The sequence below is a fragment of the Scatophagus argus genome, chromosome 6, assembly GCF_020382885.2.
Source record: "Scatophagus argus isolate fScaArg1 chromosome 6, fScaArg1.pri, whole genome shotgun sequence".
In the NCBI taxonomy this organism is placed as follows: Eukaryota; Metazoa; Chordata; class Actinopteri; family Scatophagidae; genus Scatophagus; species Scatophagus argus.
In genome coordinates this window covers 22,025,836-22,047,953 of record NC_058498.1, presented here as the reverse complement: position 1 = coordinate 22,047,953, position 22,118 = coordinate 22,025,836, and the positions used below count along the sequence as shown (strand labels likewise).

Sequence of the window (22,118 nt, the reverse complement as noted above, 5' to 3'; positions counted from 1 at the left end):
ATACTTTCTGCATGCATTCCTGTTGGCTTCAGGAAGAAACGTAATTACTTAATATGACCCCTTCACTTTTCATCTTTTCAGTGTGCTCAGTTCAAAGTATTGAACACATTGAAAGACAGTGCTGAGCTGCCTACAGGCACATAGGCTTGCTCATGAGGCACACAAGATTATTTTGAAAGTCTTCTGTCTGATTAAACTTTGAGGAATGAAAATATTTATCAAATCACTGATAACAGACGATATGATGGTTAATGTTAATGTCTAATTCTGGTGTTAGATCGTCATGAGGAAATTTTATACAATTAACTGATAACGGCATAGTGTTTGGAGATGAAAAATACTATTTCTGCTCAACAATCATATCTTCACATCAAACTTCCGGGTAGGTGTCGGCTAACAAAACAAGCTTCCAATTACACTATGGGAAATATATGAACCAGTGGCAAGCAGAGCGGAATTTCATCCTTTTTATATCCAGTCTGTGTGCTTGATCCATACCAGGGTCTAAAAGTCTCTGCTGCTACAGTACTGGCCAATTTGTCTGTCAGTGAACCAGCAGTTCTGATAAATTTTGTGAAAGTGTAATTGAAAATAGCTGAAGTAATTCATAGAAACGGCCTCACAGCGATAACTAATGCAAGGCATCAATGTGCCAAGCTCTATCCTGCTTATTAGTGAGCAACATGACAACATCAGACGCTCTTATTAGAGAATAAGTAAGAATAGTAAGAATAAAGTGAGACGAGAAATTTGCAATTATGTCTTTATGTTAAGGAAGTGAGAAACAGAAGATAAATGAGAACTGCAGTTTGTAAGAATATACACAAAAACAAGAAAACATCATTGTGGGATGACTGGAAAATGAACACAGAAAAAAAAAATGTCCTAAACGTTGTAAGAAAGGCACTATCAGTTCAACCTCTGGTCCCGTCTCTGCTGAAATGACCCTGTGACCAAGCCAAAACTCTGGTAAACCCTGTACTCAAAACATTAGATTCATTTTTGATTCGTATTCTTCTCCTACTGCAGCTGTGGTCCTTCTACAGCCTAAAACAGCAGTTTTCAGCTGTATCAACGATGTACAACAAGATATCTGTGATAAAATACTGATCAATGTGTTAAACATGTCAGAAATTGACAACATCTCAGTGGAATAAAAAATTACTCATCACGCACCAAAGGATGCAATGGTCCATTCTATGTTACTTTGCTACCATTTGGTCCAAAAACATGTTCACTGCATGTTAATACAATATATACAAATGCAGCTCTGATCATTTTGTTTTCTAACAGTTTTACCTTCTGTAACTTGTAAACAAGATTTTGTTCATCTAAAATGAGGTTTGCAAAAACCGATAATATAACATGGAGCTGAACAGCTTTCTGAGCTCACTCCTTTTCAGAACCGTCAGGGGATAGAAAAGCACATTTTAGTACGCTTTTAAGTTTGCTGAACTAGTTGAGGTTTGCTGCTTTTATCGTGATGCTCAACCAATAAACCAAACTCACTTTGTAAATGAAAGGCTGCTTGTGTTTGGATTTTAAGATTTATCAGATTCACGATTTCACCCTGCTCTGGGCTTGAATTCTTTCTCACAGTTCAGCATGACAGTTTATCCATGTTAAGTTTTCTCAACAGCTGCACCAGCAATAAAAAAAAAAAAAAAAAAAATTAGACACATTCTTTGTAGAAATCCCACAGTACCATCTGAAAGTGATTTTCTGTGCTGTAGGGGTCAAAATTTGATTCCCAGAAAAAGCATCTGAGCATTCAACAGAACTTCTGTGCCTTTTCCTCCCAGTGTAAATGACTTCTAATAGAGTCCCTGTGCAGCCCTTGTCACTCTTCTCTGGCTCCACTTTTAGTTCACTTTGGGGTAGATCTTTTCATAGAAGAAGCTCTGAGCCAGGACATAAAGTTCTCCATCCTTTTCCCTGACAGCATGAGCACGCACAAACTGAAACTGTTCAAGTGCAAACTCGTAAAACTCATTTTCGATCTTCCAGATGTCGGACTGCTGCAGCTTGGTTATTGTCTCTTTGGTGGGGGACTTCTTTTCGGTGGTCTTTCGCAGATGGGACTTCTTTCCTGGAGGAACACATCAAGGTTTAATGAGTGTGGCAGTCTAGACAACACAGGGTTACCACAGGCTGGTGAGCAAAAAAAAAAAAAAACTAAACTAATCTAAACAAAAAACACATCAGTAACATAAATCCTTGTTTTGAATTCATGTGAAGGGGTGTGTGTTGTGTCCTGGTACCTGTTTTGTAGAGCTCTGTGGCTCCTTTGAAGAAGCGTGGCAGTGCTGCCTCCAGGATCATGATGAAGTCCTCCAGCTCCTCAGTCACTCCAACTAACAGGTACTCATTCACCAAGTTGTACTTGGCCTGTTCCAGGGCCCATCTACTGCCTGCATTCCTGCACACAGAAAAGCATATGATATATCATCAATAGGCCTGCGATCAATCAGTTGGTGTTTCTGCCATAACATACTGTAGACAGGGCAGGAAAAGTCAATGATTTGCTTCGGCTGTTGAATGCTCTATGGTAAGTTTCAACATGTGCTGTAGGGCTGACCTACTTGAGGAAAATATCAATACTGTGATTGCAAGTTAAGCTGTATTTTGTCTTGTTACTATGTCAGTTTTCTGTATTTGTGATCTACTTTAAAAACAACCGTACCAAGCACAATCACAAACTCAAACTCAACAAGTAATGCAGTTGCTTAATGTTAAGGGCCTTTCCTGTATGGAAGCAAGAAAGGCTTATTAATATTTTGAGCTTGTGAAATGATGTGAACAAATTGCAGCCTTCAGTTGTATATCACAAGTTTAAAAAAAAAAAAAAACAAAACAAAAACAAAATTGCATAAATGCATCTGAATGAGTACATTTTTAAACTTAAAGTTTTTGAAGCTGTTGAAATATTTTGTTTGTGTAATTAAAATGAATTTCAACGGTGAGATTTCACAAAGTCTGAGAGACAGACATACGAATCTCAGATCTGTGTGAAGGACACTGACTCTTTACAGGCTACGAGTTACCAGCACCAGTTTTGACCCTGTTTTTATGCCTGAGCTGATTAGCCAATCAGCACGCTGACCTTTGATCATCCAATCAGAGAAAGTCTGAAAGCGATGATACGTCAGTGTTGTATTCACACCTGGTTTCTGCTGCTGTCAAATGATCAAAAAAGAAATCCTTCTACACTGAAAAAACTGAGATCTAAGTAAGTCCAAATAGGTAACATCAAGGCAATATTGGCTTGCTTTAATTGTCTGACAAGTTAATTTGTCTTATCAGGCAGGTTTTAGGTTAGAGCATCTTGCCCTTCACATCTCTTCACACATTAAGAACAGAAAAAAAGGCGATCTGATATCCTTTGATAAACAGACGAGGTGTTTTTATTAGGAATTTTAAAACACATTTTTTACCTTGCCATATGTTTTACATTTTCTTAATTGCCTGAGACTGATTTCTTGTCAATCTAATTTCTAGTATTAGACAAGTACATTTGTACTTACTTATTTTCTAACAGCACATACTGTGCTTAAAATAAGTATATTCCAGAGTATGTGGCTTCTTTTAAAACAACCATGATAGCACTGGATTGTACTCAATTTGACATGAAGTAACGGTGACACAGATGAGCACTATCACCTCATAGCAACACAGTCGGGCATTGGGAACCACCTGCTGCTGATGGTAACCCATCTTGGTTATATCCCACCTCCCAGTTCCAGCTGGGATCAGTTCCAGCCTACCCGCATCCCTCCAAAGGATAAGCGCTTATGTATAACATGTAGGCAAATGTGCTTGTTCTTAGTGCATTAAGATATATTTCCTAAATGTAAAAACTTATTTCAAGATAATGCCACACATCTGCTATACATACACCAGTGTGTGTCAGTGTATGTCTCTATGTCTCTCTCTCTCTCTCTGTCTCTCTGTCTGCTCTGTTGTCTTCCTTCATCAGCTGGATGTTTAAAATCGATCAACATTTTTTTTTAACCTGCAGTTCAGTTTTGACAGCAGCTGGTGAGCTGCACGCGGAGGACCCTTGTTGTTAAAGACACAAACAATCAAAACAATGTGCTACTCAATGATATTGCAGTAACCAGGGACAATCACAAGCTTTTATGAAACTACAGCACAAGCAGGCATACTCCAAAGAGGAGTCGCACCAAAAGCAGCGCATTCGTCTGGGACGGCATTAAAGGCTGGGGGGTTTCCTGCCCCTCATTCTTCACTGACTGCCACAGAGAGTGTGATTTGTGGTGCGACAAAATAAAAGGCAGAGTGTAATATGAAAAAAAAGAGACATTTTCTCCAGCATCATGTGTTCTGTTTGTGATGAGGCAGGTGCAGCACACTCACCAGCACTCTGAATGGTGGCCACAGAAGAAGGGGATCTGCAGCCAGAGTTTCTCAGGAGCGCAGTCAGACCCCCCTGATGACACACACTCATCAAAGGTCTGAAAGACAACAGGGACATTTGTTAGCCTTCATTTATGTGAGCACAAACAATAAAGATTTATTTAAGTAAGACTGATGGGCTCGAAATAAAAACCTTTTTGTCCCCTTGTTTCCTTCTCCGAAGACCCGGTCTGTAGTCGTCTCCAAAGCGTAAGAAGTAATAGTATGACACCAGGCGCTCTATGGGGTCCCGCACAACATTTATATACATCGGCTTACTCTTTGTCCCGTATCTAAACAAAAAGAAAGGGTTGAAGATTTGATTTGCATTTAAGAGGCACTTAACAGAAGACTAATTGCAAATCCAACAGCATGGTAAAGCCACATTTCTGCACCTAATTAGCGGTGTTCATTGCACCAAAGAATCAGCTTTTCCATCAGTGAAAACTGGGCATCATCAGGGAGAACTGATACTGAGAGCTAACAGGGTCTCTCTCACTGAGGAATACTTACACCATTAGGATAATTACCTGTGATCAGTGAAATGATAGTGTCAAGGGAGATAAGGACAACAATGCATTTAATCAGCACTAAAGCACACGTTAGCAATCAATACATGACCTCTCTTTATCTGCTCTGCTGTTTGTAACTAATCTGGATATTAATGGTATTGCAGGAAATGAAGGGCTTTACTTTGAGAAGTCCAGATAAGCTACATGGCCGTGGTAGAAGCCAGGCTTCATCTCTCTCCACGAGGTGACATTCCTGACAAAGCGCACCTGTAGCCAAAGATAATGGAAACTAATTATAGAGCAGCATGGAAACTCCAGCAAATGGAACAACACAGCAACAGCAAAACAAAAACAAAAAAATGTGCAAGACTTTGGGTAACACTGATGCATTTGTGTTTCTGTTCAAAAGACGCCGACTCTTCACATGCGTTTTAAAGGCTGCAGTGAGTCTTTGCAGTCGATGCTGCAAAAGATGAGAAATTCATTGTATGGAGATCACAGTGCACTGCAAAAGTAACCAATCAGCTGACTGAACAGGTCACAGACTTCCTGTGCCAGTAACAAGCAGGGAGCAACTTACATGGTTTATTCAGGGTCGATACAGATAGAGATTAAAGAAGAGCTTTCAGAGAGATTTTTCTAAGAAATCTAAGTGAAGGTATAAAAGTTGGATAAGGTGAAAGTAGGATTTATGTGGAAACAACACCCTTGGTCAGTGGTATAAAATCAAAACCACAATATCTCAACTTCTAAAATGTTTTTAAACTTTAATCCTTCCATCAAAATAAAGTGGACATATTTCAACAGCTGTATGTTCTCTCACCACAAATGAGTGGAAGAGCCTACTGCTATTTTGGTTGTGAATGGCGTTTCTACAGAGCAGCACACCATCTCCATTTCTTACTGTTATCTATGACACACACTCTGCAGTCTGACAGAGTTAAAATATGACCAAGTCAAACATACTGACCAGTTTTGGCTAAGCTAAATGCTATTACTGGATACGAGTTCAAATGTTGGTGTACAAGGAGGTGGTCTATGATGTGTCAGGAGACTGATTCTCCCCTCTCGTCTCTGTTGTGCAGAGGAAACAGGCTGCCTGTTGTGAGATGGGAGACAGGATATAACCTTGGCACCAGCAGCCCAAAATAACATAGCTTTGAGGGGTTTACACTACGTGTCCTGAGATGCACTGGCAGCAATATGAAGGCACCCAGTCTAACAGGCAGTAAACAGCTTTTAAACATGCACAGAGTCCACCTCCAGGAGAAAGACACACGTCTGACGAACCCCAGCTCAAACAACATTCAAACTGTTACTGTTCCCTAAACTTCTACCACCAAGTGTGGGGTTTGCTGAAACTGACTTTATCCAGCTGGTCAAAAGTGAGCATATGACACATCAGATTCCTGATACAAAGATCTCAAACCAAAATATCAACCTTTTTCATTGTGAATACAAGTGTACTGAGACAGAAGTCACTGCTAATTCACTTTTATTTCTTTATCCATCAGCAGTGCAGTCAGAAAGTATATTGTGTGTTTGTGTCCGTACACAAGACAAAACTATAAGGGTTATAGATCGGCGATACATATCACAATACAAGACAAGACAACTTTATTTGTATAGCCCATTTTTACAAGCAGTCTGTCTCAAAGGGCTTAACATAACATCAGCAACATCCTCTGCCCTTCGACCCTCACATCGACTAAGGAAAAACTCCCAGAAAAACCTTTAACAGGAAAAAATGGAAGAAACCTCAAGGTGAGCAACAGAGGAGGGATCCCTCACCCAGGACGGGCCGACGTGCAGTGGATGTTGTACAGGCAGGAAAGCAGTTAACAACATGAGAACGACATTACTAAAAAGACAAGTAAAACAAAATCTCAACTCATAAAAATTTTTTAAATTTTCATGTGATTCATCTGCGGTTACAGTTACAGCGGTTACGATTCCATGTACTGCGATAGTGTAAGTAGGGCAATATGCTGTTCCATATGCCTGTGTGCTTTGTGTTTCCTCAAGCTATACAGTATGTATTTAACTTCGAAACGGCTGAAGATTGATTACCAGACTGCTGTCTAGCCATCACCAATTTAAACAACACAGAATGAGCCACTACCACAAATCTTTGCACGTAAACAGAAAAAAAAATATGACAATATTTAAGTGTATCAGTATTTGCAAACACCCCTAATAACTATGAGGATAAAGTGTAAGAGAAACTCCCTTCGGACCAAAACCTCACGCCACAAGAACAGCTTCTTCCCCTCTGCTGTTGGACTGTTGAACACCAACTGACTAACATACTGCTCTGCACTTTAGTTACCTCAGTACAGGCACTGATATATGCTCATGTCATCATCCATCTGTTGACCATTTGCACTCTTTACCTCACCTACTTGCACTATACTTCCACCCTGTACTACCTCACTTTTGTACTACCTCCAGAACCATATTTATTTTACTTTAATCTTATTTTATTTTGTTTTACCTTATTCTTTTTTATTTTATTCTACTATTATATGTTACTCGTTCTTACGTTCTATGTATGCACCAATCACCAAGACAAATTCCTAGTAATGTGAAACCTCTTCACTTACATGGCAATAAAGACGATTCTGATTCTGATTCTAAAGACTGAGGCTAACATACCTACAAACAGTGAAAGACTCAGGGCCATTTTTGGACACTAGTCCTTTGAACAGTGCAGCAGGACAATGTGGAGGGTTCTTGAGCCAAGTGAGTAACATAAACTCAACCCAACTGATCCTCTGTTTTACTGCTGCAGACCAGACTAGTGGCAAAAACATCTCCCAAGAGAAGCTATAAGAAAGTATGTTTGCAGTTCAGGCCTGGCAGAGCATCATCAGGGAGGACACTCAGTGTTTGCTGACTCCTGGGGTGAACTTTGTGGCTGCCAAAACAAAAGCAGCACATCAGCAGTTTATGTTGCTCTTCTCCTGACTGCAATGGGCTTCAGTGTGTCCTCCTCCTCCTCCATTAAGGTTTTATGATGCATTGAGGTGAAGATTAGAGGAGACGGATGATGTGAGTCGATGACACATCTCTTGCGTCTTTTTAAAAAAATGTATTTACATCACGATGCTACCATTCACCAGGAGTTCATCGCACCATCTGATATACTATGAAACTGATATCATACAGACTGGGGCCTTAGACGTTATTAAAAGTTTTGCACAATAAGACATGAAACAAACTTTTAGGATTGTTGTCATGGCACAGTCTATAGGCAGCTTGAGGCCTGTGGCTGCAAAGGATAAATAATGTTGTTCAATAAACGTCAAAGCCAAAATCAGAACTAAACCTCCAGTCATTATTCCTATCAAATCCAAAAAGCTGGAATAGTTTGTGACTAGAGCTGCAACTGCAAAATATTATTATTTATTTTATTTATTTATCAATGAATCCATCTATCATTTTCTTGTAGGCTTGGGCGATTTTTCGATTTCGATTTTAAGCGCGATTTATAATTAATACGATTAGAAATTAAGACACATTCGATAACATTCGATAGCGCACGCCTTCACAAAAAAAATCTCCAACGTTTACACGGGCACGCGAGTAGCCAATCATAACTAAAAATTGACGCACGTAGCCCATCAGTTTTTGAAGAGAGCCACCACGTCACTCACATTAGGTTGTGTGTACAAACATACACACACGGCCCGCTGTGGTGGCTAACAGAACAGAAGCATCTCATCAAAGTTTGCGGCAAAGATTCTATAGCGTAGTGGTTGCAGCCACTACGGCGTGTCTCCAACCAAACAGGCAAGACTGTATAAAAATGAGCGAAAACTCGGCTGGGCAGAGTTCTGCACAGCATTTAAGCCTCAGTTCTTCCCAGGAGGAAATCGTTGAGAAGAAGGGTCAGAAGGGCTCGGCTGTCTGGAGGTACTTTGGCTATTTGAAATCGGATAAACAACAGAGCAAAGTCCTGTGTAAAATGTGTAGAAGTCACGTCCCTACTAAAACAGGAAACACCAGCAACTTATTTCAGCATTTAAAACAATATCACCCATTAGAGCACACAGAGTGCTGCCAGGTCGGTAAAGCCCCCTCGACCAGCAATAAGAGGAAGGCTGATCAACAAACCATACAGTCCGCTCTTTCCAGCGCCATGGTGTATGAAAAAACATCGAAACGGCACAATGACATCACACATGCCATCACACAATTCATCGCAAAAGGCATGCAGCCAATTTGCACTGTCGAAACAGCCGGGTTTAAAAATCTAATGAAAGTGATCGACCCTCGTTATCAACTCCCAGGCCGCAAGCACTTCTCGCAGACAGCAATCCAATTAAAAAAGAATGAAAAAATAGTGATTTCATGTATATCGTTTTATATATCGTTATCGAACATTTTGAACAAAAAAAATCGTATGATCATTTTTTCTAATATCGCCCAGCCCTATTTTCTTGATCAATTGGTTAGTTGTTTGTTCCAGAAAAATGATGAACTCTTTCCCCCCAAAGCCCGAGGTGACATTCTCATACGTCTTGTTTTGTCCACAGACCAAAGATATTTAGTTTACTGACACAGAGGACTAAAGGAACCATATAATACGCTCATTCAAGAAGCTTAAATCAAAGAATTTGAAGATGTTTCTTGCCAAAATGACACAAAACGATTAACTGCTTATTAAACAGTTGGCAATCAGTCTAAGTAACTGATGAATCAACTAATCATGGCAGCCCTGTTTCTGACTTTTCCGATTTCCTTTCTGACCATCAATCCATCCATTCTTGACCTTCAGTGGAGTAAAGCTTTGAAAACATCTAAACCACAAATATCACTGGTCTGTTTGCAGATCTTGTAGCATTTAAAGAAATTGTAGTGTTTAACAGAAATTTCCACCCTTTCATCCTCCATATTCATCTCCATAATTCACTGACAGATCTGAGCAATAAGCGGGTGCTATTCAGAACATTACAGAAAGAGTCCAAGACTTACAAAACACTGCTGGTTGTTCTGCAGTGATAGACAGAGCAGCAGGCTCTAAGCCTCCATGTAAATTTCCTAGTATCAAAGCCACATTCATCTGAAAGTGTTTCATGTTACAACCAGTACAACTCTGTCCACAAGACTGGCCTCTTTTTAATTCCAGATTTTCTGATCAAAGTGCCCACAAGCCCGTCATAAGCTGAGCATCTGTTATGCCAGCAAAGGCCTCTTCTATTTTTGCTTCTCTGTTGCAATATTATTAGTAGAATGGCAGGAATATGCTCATGTGAGAGATGGGGTCAAGTTTCTGTCTAGCAATAAAACAGACTTTCCGTGTTTAATGGCAACAGGATTAATTTGTACCACTGCATCTAAACATGCAAACGGCGGCTGGTCTCACCTGGTCTTGTAGAGACATGACAGGATTGTTTTTGGTAGTATTGATGTGCAGGACATGGAAGCGATTTTTTCCACACAGGTCGTAGGCGATGTTAGTGAAGGATGTGCTGGCTGTCTTGGGTACTCTGTTGTAGATGATGACCGTGTCATCTTTGTCTGCCAGCGGTGACAAATCTCGCCCAACATCTTCGTTGTGACGCTGCTCGACTTCAGCCACCTCGTGTCTCGCAATCGTTCGTTCTGTACAGGCAGAATGTGTGATTAACATTTACAATCACACATGTATGGCACTGAAAGAAATGTGGAGCGTTTGGCTGTCTGTGGCAAGTCTTTCTGACTGAATCACTATAATCTTCAGTTTACAAGATGATGAACTGGCTGGTATTCTCTGGATTTTAGTGAGCCAAAAGTTAGTTGGTTGGCTTGTTATACTCATTTGGCAGCACACCCAGCAGGTGACAGGCCACCAACACGACACTGAACACAAAGGTAAAGGTATATCAGCTGTATAAATGAATAAGCATTTTAAAAGGCAGTGAGGCTGCATAGCATTCCTTAATTAAGAAAAACAACTTAGGCCTTCAGAACACAATAACAAAAAAAGTAATTAAGCTTTCAATGGTAATATTGACAGGAGGTATAATTAAAAGCATTTTCCCACTGCTCTCCTCTATTGCAATGTTAATTAAAACAAATTACAGGGATGGCCTTGTGCGCAGGCTTCCTGTTGCCTGGGCAGCCCTTCAGTGTCTGACACCATGAGGAGAGAGAAGCACGTGTCTGCATTTGAAGGCTGATGGATGGCGTCTTGGCCATAAAGCAAATACTATGCAGCAAATGTGCAGTCAGTTACTGCTCACTATGTTATGCTTAAACACAAACACTTATTCTCTAAAAGCACAGTACAGTCGTGTGCATAACACACTCTCACAGACATCACTGTTTTCCTTCCAGTGTCTTTTACACATTGTACATACCTGTATTTTTAAATTTTCTTAAAAAAATTTTGAATACAGTTTTTGTAAATACCTGTACTTGGGATTTCAGTTTTTGTTTATCCTATTTTTATACTCTGCACTTTTCTCCTTTCTTGGTCGGGAATACTGCATGTGCAATTGTCTGTAGAAACAAGAATTTCCCTCCAGGGATTAATAAAGGAATTCTGATTCTGATTCTGATATGCACTAACATGCCTCAATCCACTCACCATTCACCTCACCTTTCTCACCTGCAATATGGCAAGCATTAAGAAACAGAATTTTCTGCACCGAGCTACTTCTAACAAGTACTATGGTGCAGTATGTCAACATTAGCTGATTTTATTTTATTTTATTAGCTGATTAAAATCTGAGTGAACACTTATGCACTGTTTGCTATTTAGCAGTTTTATTTTTTAAAAAACTGATCCTACAGCAAAGCAGGACATGTTGAAATAACTGATTATGAAAAAAAAAATGGAAATAACTCATGATCAAACTTGGACAGAGTATCATTTTGTCTTTTCTAACAACTGCTCTCTCAAATATTTATTAGTGAAAACGGTTGTCTTGGAGAATTTTGCCAAAGACAGGAGGTATAATTTCTAATCACATCAATAAAATAAAAATTGGAGCAAGAAAATTATTAGCAGGCAATTCAGTCATATTGCTCAAGCATTAACATTAAATGCAACTGCACTCTTTGTCACCACCATCTTCGACTGGAATGTTGTTATAAAGTTTCAACCAAACACTTTGCACAGGAGAGGTCTACAGTAATCTATGTTTACACAGTTTGTCTTGGTCTTACCGAGTCTGGCTCTGGACTCCTCCAGTTTCTGAATCTGGTTCTCAATAAAGAGCATCCCCACTCCAAATGCCAAAACAGCCAAAAGCTGGAACTTGGGAGGCATCATGATCCTTAAAAGCCCCATCAAACAACCAGATGAATCATACCGCGGATACAACTGAACAGTGAAATGCCTCAGATCCACTGCTAATGGCTGATCCAGAAAAGGGGCAACTGCTTACTGCTGACCGACTAATCTGAGTTGAATGACATCAAGCAAATCATGATAAATTTCGTTCACGTTAGCTGTTTAGCGCCATTAGTCGATATACTCAACTGATTTGACGAAACGTTAGCCAAGCAAACTAACATTAGCTCGCTTCTGCGCTATCATTATGAAGCCACTTAAAGCTTATGCTAACGTCTTCTTTAAAAATCAAAGACGTTAGTGACTCCACATTGTCAATTCAGTCTTCTTTTAACTCTGCCCACAGTGTCCCGGAAGCCCTGTCCATGTAAATACGACATAAAGGAAATATTCCAAACTATAGTTATGTACAGAAGAGTACAGAAGCTTGTTGCAGCAAAAAGCATCACTGGAATTTTGCTTCTTCTTCTTCGTCGTCGTTGTTTTTTGCTTCTCCTTTTTCTTCTTCTTCTTCTTAACTGAGGGAAGTAACAAACCAATGTAAAAATAAATGCTCATCGCCACCTACAGGAGCAAAGTGTGTACCCACGGCAGTAATTGATTAAAAAAAAAAACTGTGAGCAGGGGGCGGTGGGGCGGGTGAAAACCCGACAAACAAAATATAGAACATATGTCTAAGCCTTTTATCCTCTCCAGAAATATCACACTGTCAGCTCACGTTTAATCTTTTGATTTCCTTTGATCTATCACCTGCTCTCAGCAGTCTTTTTAAGCTCCGCTCCTGCCCTACCTCATTAATCTTATCTCACATCTCCATCTCTATATTTATTAAAATACAGAGCATGTTCTCAGTCTTCCAGTAAATTAACAACACTGACACAGATTTGAAGGTCTCTTTCCAATCAAAACAGACACGAAACGTGCCCAAGCGTTAAATATAATTACATTTGTGCAAGCCCTTGAGGTGAAAAAGCACTGTTGCTGGTGGTCAGCACTGATGAAATAGAACAAATTACCTACACATGTAACTATGATTCTTGCAATTTGAGATGACAGCCATAGTTTGTTTATGACTCTGAATCTTTGCTAGTTTTTTGTTAGGGGATTTCAAAGGAAAACATGAATTGGGCATATAGACCTTGTTGTATTTGCATAATACACCAAGGTCACATGTGTCTTTGTTAGGCACTCAACCTATAATATAATACACAATTATGAGCAGCTCAGGTAATATTGACAGCACTTTGTAATCACCCAACATGAATTTCAACAAACATTTTACAGTTATTGTTGTGATAATGATGTCAGAGGAACATCATTGACAGTGTAGTCCTTCTTTTATCGTAGCACCTGATCCAAAACCTCAAATGTCCAGTTCAGCACGGCAACAGGGAGAAGCTTAAACTCTGCTATCTACACCACTGATTGCAGGTGATTCTCAGATGTATTTGCTTCCTCATCCACTGTGAGGAGGGAAGTATGTTGAGATACCAGACAATATTATCAGACAGTTGGGGATGCATTAGTTCTCTTCCTATTTTATATTTTTTTCTGGATCCCAAATTGTGATCTGCTTTATGAACACTGTCAACATTACAAAGAAATGTGGTTTGAACAGTACTGCACAGACACTATTTTATGACGAGAGTGACATACACAAGCTGTAAGGCCCACTGGAAAAAAGAAATAGTACGCCTCATACGTAAAGATTTTCACCATCAAGTGATTCATTACAAGTTGACCGATGGACCTTGCTTGACTTCCAAGACTGTTGAATTCCAGCTTTGCACCTCACCTACAGTATCACAATCCAATATAACCCAATGATGGGGACTTATAGTATGTACAGTGGAGTAATAGTCTGTGTGAGCTGTTGTTGGTTGAGTATTATTGGATGTTACTGAAAAATATATTTATAGTTAAAGGATGACTCATCAGTTTTTCTTACAGTAGCCTTTTAGTTAGAGTTTATATGGATTTTTCTCTTTCTAAACATGAGATGAAAGATTGAACTCGGACAGAAACGTTGGCAGGTTGGTTACAAACATTGGTGGAAGAAGTACTCAGATCTTTTATTTAAAAGCAGCAATAAAATTGCTTTCAATTTTGCATGGCCCAAAATGAAAAATATATAGGCTTATGATTATATAGGATTATAATTATTGATGGACTACTGTGTAAGCATAACATGTTTTGCCAGGTAGATAATATGTAACAATAATAATCAGAATTTCCTTTACACATTTTGCACTAATAATCAAAATCTAATTACTAATGTTGGCAAATGAATGCAGTGCAGTAAAAAGCACAATATACATCTCCAAACTGTAATGCAGTAGAAAAATAAAGAAGCAGAAACGTTATTATTATTATTATTGTTATTATTATTAATATTATCATTATTATTATTATTATTATTATTGTAGAGTTTCCAGAAGTCTATATCCAAATAAATGAAAAAGTATGTGCATTTGACTCTTCCACATGAAGCAGAACTATCTCTTTATCTGAGGCAGCATGTGACAATGTCAGACCCCTCATTTCCCCTTTTGATACAAATCAACGATATTCACACATGGGTACTAATATGCCAATGAGGTAAACAATCTGGTCAGAGTGTTCATTTTTTTTGCACATTGTAATGAAGGTCCTGTTTTTGAGTCCATCACCTGCACAGCCATCCTAACATCAGCTAACAGTCTCTGGTCAATATGCAAGATGGCAGTAGAATTAACAAGTCTGTGTATTAGTGTAAGGAATAAACTCATTCAGCTTCAAATCTGTTACATTACCGAACTTACCTTGATGTTCTTTATTTCACAACAGCCCTGTCTGTGTCATTGAAGATGCACAGAAATCACATGGAATCATTACTGGCCCGTGCAGATCCCTTGTCCACGCAGATCTGCGTTCCCAGGGAATTGACACTGACTGGCAAAAGTCAGCCTCTGGGGCTGTTTTAAAAGGCCAATAATTATTGCACATATCAGCTCCAACATCATCACTTTTTTCTTCCTTGCTTTTTAATGTGCATATTGAAGGGATTAATGTGGATAAGCTTGATGTGGCGTGTCCTAGCTCCACCCACAGCTGCCCAGCTCCATTGTTTCACCACTTACCTTCAGACTCTGCTCTGTCTTTGCCTGCCTGGCACACAGCTGTTGGCTGAACTTGACTCATTGCCCAATGCAAATTGTGGCAGCTGCTTGCAGCTTCTAAGACCTGACACTTTGCGAGTGAGAAAGTGAGAAAGACTGAGGCACAGTTGACATACTAACTGACTCCAGTCGTCACCTCTTTATTGTTGTATCTGAGCAGAGTGCAACTTTGGAAGTTCTGTTGCATAAATACAGTGTAAGTTAAATACTCAGAGGTAATTGAGTACTTAAGTAAAAGTAGTAACCACAAGAACTTAAAAATGCATGTAAATTTGAACTTAGTATAGTATAACATAATATTTGCTTCTAAACTGTAGTTTGTAAAGTACGAGCACCTCAAACTTATGGAAATGACTTTCCATCGGTGCCCTGAATCACGAGCACTGAATCACGCCCCACTTCACTAACAGAGCAGTGATGCAACTCTCAGCCAGTAGGTGGTGCCAGAGTTCCAAGAATGAGGAATGAGGAGACATCAGTTGGATCTTCAAGGTCCAACCTCACAAAATATACACTATATATATATATATTCAGAGTGAGCTTGAACTAAAAATCAGTGGCAAACTAAAGGAACAAAACAGTTTCAAGGTTTGACCTTAAGATCAACTGAACATGTCTGCAATGAATGTCATGCTGCAGGATCTCATTCATAAGGGCTATAATTTCATTTCTGTGAGAGCAGGGGCAATTAAAAGCGGATTTGCTTTTGTACACACCCACTTCCTTCTTGAGCTAAAAGAGGCTTCTTGGCTATGTGATGGTCTGATCTTCACTCGTATGAATGGAGCCACCACTTTTGACCACCAAAAAACAAATTCAAATAGAAGTTAGAATAATTATTTCATTTTTTTATTAATAAGTTAATTCCTGAAGAACTGTGAGCCATATGAGACAGATAAAAATAATAGATATTAACTTCATGACATGTTTCTCTTAGAGAAACATTACAGATTTATTTAATGATAAAGAGATTTAAGCAGCCAGGTCAATATCAGTTGTCCTACAATCTAAGATGCAATGAAAATATATTAAAAAAAAAAACAAAACAAAACAAAAACTTATTTATAGGAGGCAGTTGGAGTTACAGACTGTGTACAAATATTTTAGAGTGCGCTCACTGCAGACCAAGGCCCCCCTCTAACAGGAACGAGAGCTTTGTCACACTGTCTTTATGCAGAGCCATCACTATGCTGCAATTTAATTAAACAGTTAATGACTCACTTTTACCGTGATAAAACATTACCACCTATTTATTACTTCCATTAATTGAACTATCAAGAAACATGATTTTATGTAAATTATCTGAATCCTTTTCTGCCTGTTCCCTGGGAAATACAGACAAATCCCAAAGGAAAAGCAGGAACTGTGCTGGCTTGGCATCAAAGACCAGTCCAGATACATACAGAGCACAGCGTCAGACCAATGAGCAAGACTTACATCAAAGAGGCATTGTCTATCTGAGCGGAGCCATTTACTTTATTCAATTACCCTGAAACAATGTGACAATTATTTTATTTATCATATGGTGCTGGGGGGCCAGAGATAACAGGTAACTACCATGGATAAACCGATGACCACTTCATTTTCTGTTGATAACACTAATAGGATAAACAACAACACAATAATCAATACAGATATTTATTTCAGTTGTTTTGATCCTCTCTTTTATGACAGGATATGCACAGATTAAATTAATATTTTCTCTGCAAATGTGCAGTGTTAAATCATTTCTCTCAACTTTAAATTATATTCTGAGAGTTAGCTATATTATTTTCTTACATGTGTTAAATGTTTTATATTATGTGGCATCTCAGCTATATATAACAGCTAGACCGCTGTTATGCATTTTGTTGAGTTTTGTAGTTAAATTATACACAATTTTTAGAGAAATCTGGGTTTCAAACTTCAGGGAGAGTCAGAGAATGAGGAAGGAAGTCAGTGAATGTTTCTGTCTGAGTCACATCATGTAGATTTTCATCAGCAGTGGTGGTGGTTTAACAATGTTATTATTGAGAGGCAGAAGCTACATAATGTGTGTTTGAGTGTAATCGCTCCTATAAAAAAACATGACGTAATACACATCACACATCACAAACATAGTTATCAGGCTTGCAGGTGGTATCATAAATCTACTGCCAAGTTCACATGTTAAGTCCTTTCTAAGTTCTCTGGAACACCAAGCTAGTTTCAAACCGATTTAATAAATTGAATTGCAAAGCAAAAACTAAGGAAATGTGTTTGCTGGTAAAGACTTTAGTAATGTGCATCCTAACTGTAAATCACTAGGAAGCATCCACAGAGAGATGAAGTCCATCCCATTCTTCCAGCAGGCCACTATGGGATTTCTGGGATTTCAGAAAAAATGTGTAGTTGCTGGTGAGAAACTTGTTTCATCCACTTTGAACTGTGCCATGAATTACACATGTGACGTTTATCAGCACGTAATTAGACGGATGACACACCCAACAGTGGAGAAAAAAAGGCATCACCTTTTTTTAACATTGACCTCAAATCAACGAGCTTACGCTAAACACTAACTGTAGCATCACAAGCTGTAAGTGACCTGATAAAACAGAGACCAAAAGACATCACCAGGTAAATCAAGTAAGCATGACTTTGTTTTATGTATATATAGATAGTGAAAAACATGGAGACATTGGTTTATCTGATGACGCTAACCTAACCCATGTTATTTGGTCATTTATGTTTCTTAACCTGAGTCACACTGAATTCATTTTTTTGAAAATGTCATAAAAGTTAAGGTCATTTTGACAAAATGTCAGGTCTATCCAGTTTATATGGACTAGTGTAACCCTTTTTATTTTAATGATGTGTCTTCTGATTATTCTGTCATTATGTTTATTTTGTGTTTCATCAGGTTATAATGATGAATTAGACAAACTAAGAATCACAGTTTTTTATTTGACACAAAAAGAAATAACACACCACCAACAACAACAACAAAATAAATCACAAAACAGCTTTTCATAATTAGAAGTATATGATGCTATTAAAAAGGTTTATGTTTCTTCCAGATTAAAGTTCAGAGAAATAAAAAAAATAACCATTCTTCCCATGAATGCAGGCAAAAAATAAGTGAAAAACTCATGGATCATAATAGAGCTGCAGAACATAAAAAAGAGGTACAGTATGGAGTGAAATTATTCTACACGTAGTCAAATCTCTGGTTGGACTGCCTTCCCTCCACACTCTGGGCTTTGTAGGAGTCATTGTAGACTGGACGGGACCTGACATCAGACTTGTACATGGTGTGTTGAGAGGCAGCTTTGTAGGCCATCCCATCATACCTGAAGAACGTTAGAAAACAACCAGCTTTAAATTCAAAACAGAAAAACACAAAGAAGCATCTAGTCTGAGGCCAGTTAAGATTCTGGATGGAATTCTAACATCCACACTGACGCTAACTTCACCCTCTTTGTGCGAATATTAAAATAATCAGAGACAACATAATTAAAAACATATCACAAGGAATGGAACTACAAGTGTGACCAGGAGAAGATTGTAAAGACTTTTGTGTATCGTTGTGCGAGGAGCCATGTAAGCATTTGCAACTCTGCATTATCCAAAAAAGAGAAACACCCCAAAGGACTGTCATTTACATTTCGCTGAATATGTGTTCTTAAATTTGAAAGAACTAATATTGTTACTGCCCACAGCACAAGAAAATACATGCAGGATGCTTTATATTTTTGGTCAGCTTTGTCAAAAACCCAGATTTCCATTTCAGTTGGATCACTACTCTTTAGCAGCTTAATCATCTCTGTTGCTTTGCTGTACAGGAGGAGGGAAGTTTTGCCAAAGTTGCAGCCATCCCCAGTGTTTCCGTTACAGGTCAGAAAATGTCACAGCCTATCGCTGCCTTCGATGAGGGAACGTACCTTTGCTTACTGTCTGAAGTCATTCCACGGCAGGCCAGAGCCATCATGATGCCTCCAATGAACAAGATAGCTCCGCCGATCCAGCCCACGAAAAGAGCGGGGCCAAAAGTGTACCTGAGAGAAGACAATGATGACAGGAGCACATAGCAAAGAGCTGCAGAGGATAAAACATCATCTTAGTTGGACCTTACCTTGGAGTCAGAGCTCCTGTGAGTCCACCCACACTCCCTGATCCATACATTCCAAACCCTCCATCGGCATACGTTGTGAACCGAAAACTTTGCACAATCAAGTTAGCAAAGGCAGACACTCCAGCAATGCCACAGACACCTGACAATGAAGAGCAGACGAAGTTAATACCAAACCGTTTAACTGCAGTTAGAGAACTAGACATCGTGAACAAAGCACTTTGGGACCTGCTACTAGAAACAGGATTCCGGCCGTCAGAGTCATTGTGGCTTTGATGTTGTCCTCCATGTTCCCCATTTTCAAACACTTCAGTGCAAATATGGCGATGAGGCAGCCGATGGCTCCAAGAACAATACCAACAATCATCAGGGCCCGGACAGCCTGGAGCAGAGCTGAAAGTCAAAGTTATATCATTTAGAACATTTCTTATGCCGTTACTGATACAACCCACAACGTAAGTGTTGTACTGTACAATTTTGACCCTCCATCAGCATATGTTGTGAACCAAAAAGTTTTTGAGGTCCTTGTACTTTCCTTGAGTATGTTTTTTTCTACTTTATGATTTAACTCTGCTACATGTCAGTGGAAAATGTTTTTACTGCACTACATTTAGTTGACAACTTTAGTTACTGGTTAATTTACAGTACTTTGTTTACAAACCAAACATATGATCAACAGAAATGAACTACTTCTGAAACTGTTTGTTTTCCGAATCTACAAAGAAAATTATTGGCAGCAAAGACTAATGTATATATTAAAAATATATTTTGAAAAAAACCTAATACAGCTTAACACTCATTAGTTCACAACTAAGAAAAACGAAAGCAAGAAAAACAAAACTGTTCCAGCAGCTGAGATATCAAAATTAATAAAAAAAAGGCACCATGTAATGAAACATACTGACCTAAATGCTATCTTTCAATGGTCTGAAATATTGTACCTGTACCATTCTAGACTTAAGCCTTTAAGACCTTATATACAATATGCTCTACACTGCTTTCAGCTGTTAAGTACAGAGTGTGGAAATGTACTTTACATTGTGTGACACTCTGCTAAAGCTTGTGCTTGCTCAGCTAAGCTTTGGATGTCTCATCAAATTTCCATTTGATTCCCGAGAGACACCATCTTTTCTGCAGTCGACTGCATTTTTATGCAAGGGTGGGGGAGGTGGAGAAAATCTGCCCTAAAACCTCCAAAATATTCTAAAGTACCTTCCAAGGTCCTTTGGAAAATGTTCTCCTTAATCCAACATGTGGAGAAATATTCGATAAATGTCCCTTTCTCTCTACTTGTAATTCTCTTACCTGGCAGTCCCAGTATGGTAAAATAAGGCCTGCACTGTGTTGTCCCGTACGCTGTCCCTACACACGAGTTCCATAACCCAGAATAAGTGTAAACGTTTGTTACAACTGTAAAAGATCGGTCCTGTAAGCTCCACATGTCCATTGCCGTTGCAGCTGATATTAAGAACTGCCCCAGTGCAGACAGCATGAATCCAATTAACTGAATCATTGTGGCAGCCATTTTAGATGTCCCGCTCAAACAAAGTTGGCCAGTCAATGTCGTGGAGTCATGAAATGGCAGCATCTGAGCTCCTGCTTATCATTATACATGCTTCAACAAGGAACAGCCCTTATCAGATGTTTACCTCAAATTTTCATGAGTCCCAGTTTCAGGAAACGGTTGCGCTGAGACTTTCCATCCGTTAATAACAAAGGGTGTGGCTTGACCTTTTGTCTTTATTTTCTCATCATTTAAAGGAAATGCGGAACTGAAATGGTTAGATATATTATTCCTCTCAGACCATTAATTCTTTACCCATGACAATTTGATGATATAACTGCTTATTTTGTAAAATGAACTATTATTTCAGTTTAACATAAATAAGTAGTTGTACAATAGAACATAAAAATGTAGTCCTACTGACCTGTTTTCTTTACATTCAGTAATGATAATAAAGTTACATTTGATGATTTTCCACTTTCAACCTATAAATCTAAATCTTTTAATCTATTGATTTATTTAATTATTTTTGATTCCGTTAAGTCTTTTGTCCATGTTGCTCCTGTGTTACTTTTGAGACCTTAACAATAACAACTGTTTGATTGATTGATCAGTCATGATATTTCTTCACACCATCCCAATAAAACATGGGAAGATAAAAATACCTGGCAGTCCCAGAATGGTGAAATACGGTCGGCACTCTGTGAAGCCGGAGCTCTGTCGGACACATGACCTCCACAGGCCTGAATACGAGTACACGGCCGTCACTGGGTTGTCAAAGAGGTCCTCTGTAGCCCACTGGTCCATCCCGGTCGCTGCAATTAGTCCCGCCAACCCTAATATACTCAGCAGGAAGCCCATCACCTGACAAAGAGTAGCTGCCATGGTGCTGTCTTTTCTCAAACGCTCTGGATTGAAAAAGCTGGCAGCCTCAGCACTGCGACTGTGTGTTTGAATATGATATCAGCAGGTATGAAGTCAAGAAGGACTTCAGCTGTGACCCTGGTTGTTTGCACACACCTTCATGTACTGAAGTTGGGTGGAGCGTATTAGTATCGATAAAATCTGATTAATGTTACTTACTAGTTCTGGTTGGTAAGAGGTGTCTATGTTGTCGTTCTCTAACCAGGAATTATTAATGGACCTACTTTATTGTTTT

The 22,118-nt window shown here is 39.0% G+C and overlaps 2 protein-coding genes across 4 annotated transcripts; both read right to left on the bottom strand.

Annotated features, from left to right (window-relative positions):
* Positions 1-749: 749 nt before the first annotated feature.
* hs2st1b (heparan sulfate 2-O-sulfotransferase 1b) lies at positions 750-12,730 on the bottom strand. Of its 3 annotated transcripts, none has more exons than XM_046392214.1 (8): positions 12,400-12,730; positions 12,084-12,193; positions 10,297-10,535; positions 5,110-5,195; positions 4,571-4,709; positions 4,378-4,475; positions 2,262-2,419; positions 750-2,089 (listed from the first exon to the last, which is right to left on the bottom strand). In XM_046392214.1, exons 1-8 carry the CDS (start codon positions 12,432-12,434, stop codon positions 1,863-1,865), a joined length of 1,092 nt encoding a protein of 363 aa, XP_046248170.1. In that variant the 5' UTR covers positions 12,435-12,730; the 3' UTR covers positions 750-1,862. The 3 variants fall into 3 exon arrangements, with proteins under 3 accessions (XP_046248170.1, XP_046248171.1, XP_046248172.1); XM_046392215.1 differs by having other exon boundaries at positions 12,622-12,720; XM_046392216.1 differs by having other exon boundaries at positions 12,084-12,730.
* Positions 12,731-18,209: 5,479 nt separating this feature from the next.
* On the bottom strand, positions 18,210-21,065 carry LOC124060750 (claudin-18-like). Its single transcript, XM_046392029.1, has 5 exons — positions 20,761-21,065; positions 19,684-19,848; positions 19,459-19,597; positions 19,268-19,381; positions 18,210-18,676 (listed from the first exon to the last, which is right to left on the bottom strand). Exons 1-5 carry the CDS (start codon positions 21,041-21,043, stop codon positions 18,535-18,537), a joined length of 843 nt encoding a protein of 280 aa, XP_046247985.1. The 5' UTR covers positions 21,044-21,065; the 3' UTR covers positions 18,210-18,534.
* Between the last annotated feature and the right edge of the window lie 1,053 nt (positions 21,066-22,118).